This window comes from Solanum stenotomum, chromosome 1 (assembly GCF_019186545.1).
Source record: "Solanum stenotomum isolate F172 chromosome 1, ASM1918654v1, whole genome shotgun sequence".
Classification (NCBI taxonomy): Eukaryota; Viridiplantae; Streptophyta; class Magnoliopsida; order Solanales; family Solanaceae; genus Solanum; species Solanum stenotomum.
The window spans coordinates 83,452,952-83,459,706 of record NC_064282.1 but is presented as its reverse complement, the minus strand read 5'-3'; the positions used below and the strand labels follow the sequence as shown (position 1 = coordinate 83,459,706).

The 6,755-nt window shown below is 30.5% G+C and overlaps 1 protein-coding gene across 1 annotated transcript in view; it reads right to left on the bottom strand.

Moving 5' to 3' along the window:
- LOC125857719 (aspartic proteinase 36-like) overlaps positions 1-6,755 on the bottom strand; it is a 62,251-nt gene that overhangs the window by 4,246 nt on the left and 51,250 nt on the right. Inside the window, exons 4-5 of the mRNA XM_049537338.1 lie at positions 1,627-1,856; positions 349-579 (exon numbers count right to left, since the gene is read on the bottom strand). Coding sequence (XP_049393295.1) covers positions 349-579; positions 1,627-1,856 — 461 coding nt within the window. The remainder of the gene's footprint in view (positions 1-348; positions 580-1,626; positions 1,857-6,755) is intronic.

Below are 6,755 nucleotides of genomic sequence, written 5' to 3'. Positions count from 1 at the left end.
CCCCCCCCCCCCCACCCCACCCCCAAAAACATTTAAGTTTGTTTTTAAAAAATATTTTCAATTTCAAAAATTATTTTCTACCCTAGTAAAAATAAAAGATATTTCTCAAAAAAAAAATCATTCATAAATCAAACACTAAAAATCTTTTCCGAAAAAATATTTTCTACTCACCAACCAAACATGAGAAAAGAAGTCAAAAATCAACTTATTTTCCAGGAAAACATTTTCTAGGAAAACATTTTCCTTCATACCAAACACACCCTAAATGTCATTACAGAAGAATTATTTTGAAAAAACAACAAATTATAAAACGTTGAACAAAATAATGTTGTTGGAAATTTGTAGTACGTACTTTGATGAAACAATGGAGTATAGACCATGCTCGGATGCAAACTCTCACCGAGCACCAATATACCTCCACCACTGCCCTCTCCTTTCAAACAGTGTGAAAATGATTTCGCAGAAATTTCACGAGAAGAAAGTTGAGATATTATTGAAAGCCTCTGTTGACCGAATCCGAGAATTCCATCAACTGCTCTATCTGACAAGCCCAGTTCTCCAAATCGAGAGGTACTGCACCTGTTTTGATTTTACACTATTAAATCACCTAAGGATATATTTTTAAGTTATAAGCCACTTTATATGATATTCGTAATTTTAAAAATAAAATTGGTTACCTAATAGGCTATTACTATAGATAATGGTGATCTCATGGACCATGGTATAAATTATTATACGTCCTTAGATATATTGTATATAAGGAGAAAGAAGGCATCAATAGGAGCATAAATTAAAACAAATTGATAAATATTTTGAACATCTCCATAGATAAATAAATCAATTAAATATAATGATTCTATTCATAATATTTTCTAGTAAATCACAAGAAAATACCCCTAACTAAATTTGCGACAATTTTTTTTTTAATGTTACTTTTATGTAGGAAAATCATCAGCTAATGGAAAAACCCCAAGTATATCCTTAGAGGAAAAAAATCTACAATTAATTCCGCAATAATAAAATACTCAACAACTTCCCCATATAAAATTCTCGGGTAAACTTCTATACAATAAATTCGTAACAAAATTTTTAGAATTAAGATCCAAAGTAATTTTTCTCACCTAAATTTTCTTAGGTAACTATTTCTAGCTAAATTCGGAAATAGCTTAATTTCTGCAAAATAATAAAAGATCAATTTTATTTTCAATGAATTTACCTATTATGAAAATGTTACCTACAAATTAATTTTCACAACTATTTTGTTATATAATATTTTTGCGCAAAATGGCACCAAATATATCTACGAATTTTCCTAATAAATAGTTTTTGCATGTAAAACAATTTAAAATTTATAGATTTTAGGTTGTTGCATGAAAATCCATATAACTTTTGGAGAGATAATTCTCAAATAAATTTTTCATATAATTCACACTTTTCTACTAGATTAAATTTATTTGTTAGCTAGTTGTATAATTAGTCTAATTTTTTGGAGAGATAATGTTATAGACTCGTCTTCCCTCTTTTTAAAGGATAACAATTGTATTCTTATTGGAGTTTAATTGTATACTTTCTTTCAAAGTTATAATACTCTAGAAGATCTGAATAATCTTATAAAAGAATACTCACCCGAAAATAATCGATGCTGAAGACTTGGCAATCAAAGAGGTCCTAAGAAATGTGTCCAAGTACAACAAATCTGATACAAAATAGCCAGATGTGCCACTATTATCTGCGTAATGCAAGCAGTAAGGACATTGATTTGTTTCGCTGCATTCATCTGAAGTGCATATTGAGGCTGAACATGAGATGACAAACGAAGTTGATGAATTGTCACGGTCATAAAAATTCATCTCAACCTGTAATAATATAATTGTGTTAGAATTTCATCTCAACCTACAACAATATAATTGTGTTAAAAAAAACTCTATAAGAACAAGTTTTCTATATCATAATTGTTGACACTCAATTTTGACTATACTTTCTTTCAAGTTATTTCATTTGAATTTCTAATAACACATGATTTGTTATCTTGCTATTGGTAGTACAATATGGACTTTATTATTATTATTATTATTATTATTATTATTATTATTATTGTTATTATTATTATATACCATTACGAATACGGATCGCACAACAGTTAGACTATTAGGAACCTTTATGATCATAGCTAGTCCTGGCAACAGTATATGACAATCCCTACTATCCGGGTCCGCCCGGGTCCGCCCTTCCTCATGGGTAATCCAACGGATTCCTTCGGCTATTTTTCATATACTGGCCTGGATTACCTATGTCTGACCTTAATCTAACCTGTCCAATCTGTGAACATAATAGACACAACGCCACCTTATAATAACTTAGTATGCTATAGCTCAACACAAACAGTTTAGCCCATCATTGGGCTTATGAACATAAGGAAAATCAATAAGTTAAGATGAGAAATAGTACCTTTGAACAAGATCCTCAATACCAAATTGCAAACTTTTATTTATAATCACTAGAAAATATTACAAGGAGAGAGAATTTAAAAGAGAGAGAGAGGGGGTTCTAAAACCTGCCTCCTACTGAATACAAACTTCCTCTTATATAGAGGTTAAAAAGCCAAATGAATAAAAAAGAGTGGCCCACAACTTTATACAATGGCCAATAAGCAAAAGATAAGACCGACAAACCCCTATGGTCTTATTTTTATTTAAGATGGCCGACAATGCTTTCGGCTATTCTTTATAAAAGTAGCTTTAATTTTTTGGCCTCTTATGACATGTGACCAAATAGTAACGATTATTCATATCTTGCCTTTCCCTTTATCGCCAGCTGTGCTTGCACTAGAAGATTCTTCTAGGTGTTGTTGATATTTCTTGAGAATAGTCTCAAGATCTATTTCTTCATCAATATCTTGTCCTTCTCCAGCAATACATATATCATCTTCTTCATTAGTATGACTGGCTGAAGCCATGGAAATATCATCTTTTATCTCAATATCAAGATTTTTCATTAAATCTTTCTTTACTTCTTCCATATATATGGCAATAGCTTCTGACTTAGAGATAAGTCCTTTCTTCATTTGAAGTTTTCTTGTAATTTTCTTGAATGGACTTAAATCTTCTATGATAGACGATTCCATAGTAATAGCCTCATATTGACTAATTTTAACATTAATTAAATCAATAATTTTTTGGCCATGTAACTTGCCTTCAGGATTTTTCTGAAGTAATTTACTCCAGAACTTAGTATAAAAAGTCCTTTGCAAACAAGGAAATCCTTCTGAAGTATTATTAACTTCTATTGACCATTTCATGATCCAAGGAATCGAAAATTCAGTGAAGAAATACATCAAGGATATTCCTTCGAAGAATACATTCTCTTCTTGCAACTTTATTAATTTTGGGGATATGTCCATCCATTCCAAATATAATTTCTTGTATGATTCTGGTAGAATTTTTACTGAAGGACCATATAATGTCCACCATTTACAGAACCAATTAAGAATATGCCTGTCAAATACATTAGAACATATTTTAATAAACCATGAATGCTTTCTATTAGTATTTTCATATAACAGAACCTTATTAAACCCATCGATATAATCCCAATAATTGTATTTTACAGCAACCTTTTGCTCTGGGTGGATATAATCCAATTCCTTTAAGGTACTCATACCCCATTCTTCAGGTGCTATGATCTTTTTTATGATTAATTTTGAAAAGTTATAAACTTTCTTGGTATTAGCAGGGTAAAAATGCTGAAATTCGCACCCTGTAGATGAGAGTATTATCTCATAATGCATTCTGTATTTGTACACAGTAGTAGTATAAGATAATGTATCCAAATACCTAGCCATTATCTGCCATGGCTCATTCCTCCATTTGAGATCATTTTCTTCTAAAAGAAGTATAACTTCTTTCTTATCATTCATATCAAAAACCTCAATGTTCTCATCATCTATTAAAATTGAAGAGTATGACGGTGGATTATTATTATCCAACTCTTTCTTGGATTTCATAAAATCCATGAACTCCTTATACATTGGATGATTCATATCAATTCCACTGGTTCCACTGGAACTAGATGCAATATTAGTGGTTACCAGCTGTTTGCTTCCATGCTGGATGAGGATATTACCTCTTCCTCCTCTTGACTGGTTACGTCCTCTTCCCCTTTGTGGAGGGGGCCAAGATGGTCTCATCCTACAAAAAGACATAAACATTTATTATGATAAATATTCTCTAGTAAGAAAGTCTAGAAGACTATTCTCTTCACCCTTTTTATATTGTATTTCAAAATCAAAAGGTGCTAATAAAGCTTGCCATCTTGCAAACATTTGTTTAGACACATCAAGTTTGCAGTCTTTATTAAACATAAATTTAGCTGCTTGGCAATCAGTTTTTATTAGAAACTTTTGGTTATAAAGATCGCCTTGAAATTTAAGAACACATTTTACTATAGCTAATATTTCTTTAGCTATAGTGGCATAATTTTTCTGGGCTGTGTTCCATTTGCCAGAATAATATTGAACAATATAATGTCTTTTATTTTCAGGACAATATTGGGTAAGAATACCCCCATATCCTATATCAGAAGCATCAGTTTCTACAGTCTTTGCCCAATTTGGATTGGCCAAGGTTAAACAAGGAAGGTTTTTAACCTTTTCTTTAATCCTTTTAACTGCTTTAGTATGATCATCTGACCAAGCCTTAGGATTCTTTTTTAACCGTTCATATAAAATGGTTGTATCTTTTGCTAGGTCCTTTATAAATGGAGCAATATAATTAAGGCTTCCCAGAAACCTTTGTAACTGGGTTTTGTTAGTTATAACATCTGGAAATTTAGAAGCAAATTCAATACTTCTGTTGATAGGACTAATATTTCCTTTTTCTATATTATGACCAAGAAACCTGATATTTGTTTTAAATAAAGCCATCTTTGGTTGAGACAAAACTAACCCATTCTGAATAATAATTCTTTTAAACAGTTCTAAGTGTTTAAAATGAGTTTCTATATTTTTAGAAAATACTAGAATATCATCTATATAAACTATTATAAAATTACTATAAGGAATAAAAATATCATTCATTATTTTCTGAAATTCTGATGGAGCATTTTTTAAGCCAAATGGCATAACATTCCATTCAAATTGCCCCATCGGGTACATTAAACGCGGTTTTAAACCTGTCTGATTCATTTATCTGAATCTGCCAATAGCCTGATTTCAAATCGAATTTAGAGAATATAATAGCATCATAAACTCTATCTAATAAATCCTTTTTATTAGGAATCGGGTATCTAATCCATCTCAAAGCTTTATTAAGAGGTTTATAATTTATTACTAATCGAGGTGCTCCCCTCTCCTGTTCAGCGTGTTTATTAACATAGAATGCCGTACAGGACCATGGTGATTTGGATTGCCTTATAAGGCTTTTTTGCAATAAAGAGCTAATTTCCTTTCTGCATAACTCTAAATATTCAGAGTTCATCTGACAAGGTCTTGCTTTTGTAGGAATATTATCCTCGTCAAAATTATCTTCATATGGAAGACTTACAACATGCTTTTTCCTATTCCAAAAAGCATTGGGGTGATCTCCACATATTTCAAGAGAGAATTGATTGGCCAAGATATTAATTTTATCTTGTAATTTAGGATTTTGTAAAATATTTTCAATTTCAATACTATTAATTTCTTGTTTTATAAAATTGACTTGATTATTTTTTGAAATCAATAATTTAGCAGTTAAATCATTTATCATTCTAGTAAATGGTTTAGTGACAAACTCTAAAATAAATGGTTTGTTATTCCAGGTTCCAATAATTTTATCATTATCCCAATGAGTGAGTGGAAAAATATCATTTATAAAAGGTACACCCAAAATAATTTGATTAGTAATATTTTTTACTAGAACAAAACTTTGAGGGACACAACTCTTCCCTTTACATATAAAAGCTTTGGGTAATTTAAATTCAATATTCATTTTGCTTCCATTAGCAGAACGAAGACTATGAGTAGTTTTATGAAAATACCTTGAAGGTATAACTCCTTCTTGAATACAATTTAAATCAGCTGCACTATCAATAAGAGCAATGAATTCTTTCTTATAATTATAATCTATTAAAAGAGTTATTTTAGTATAAAACTTCTGAGAAGTAAAGGCTTTAAGACTATATAAAAAATCTATTTTCAGTAGGAGGCAGGTTTTAGAACCTCCTTTCTCTCTCTTTTAAATTCTCTCTCTCCTTGTAATATTTTCTAGTGATTATAAATAAAAGTTTGCAATTTGGTATTGAGGATCTTGTTCGAAGGTACTATTTCTCATCTTAACTTATTGATTTTCCTTATGTTCATAAGCCCAATGATGGGCTAAACTGTTTGTGTTGAGCTATAGCATACTAAGTTATTATAAGGTAGTGTTGTGTCTATTATGTTCACAGATTGGACAGGTTAGATTAAGGTCAGACATAGGTAATCCAGACCAGTATATGAAAAATAGCCGAAGGAATCCGTTGGATTACCTATGAGGAAGGGCGGACCCGGATAGTAGGGATTGTCATATACTGTTGCCAGGACTAGCTATGATCATAAAGGTTCCTAATAGTCTAACTGTTGTATTATTATTATTATTATTATTATTATTGTTATTGTTATTGTTATTGTTATTGTTATTCTTATTGTTATTCTTATTATTATTATTCTTATTATTATTGTTATTCTTATTGTTATTCTTATTGTTATTGTTATTGTTATTGTTATTGTTATTGTTATT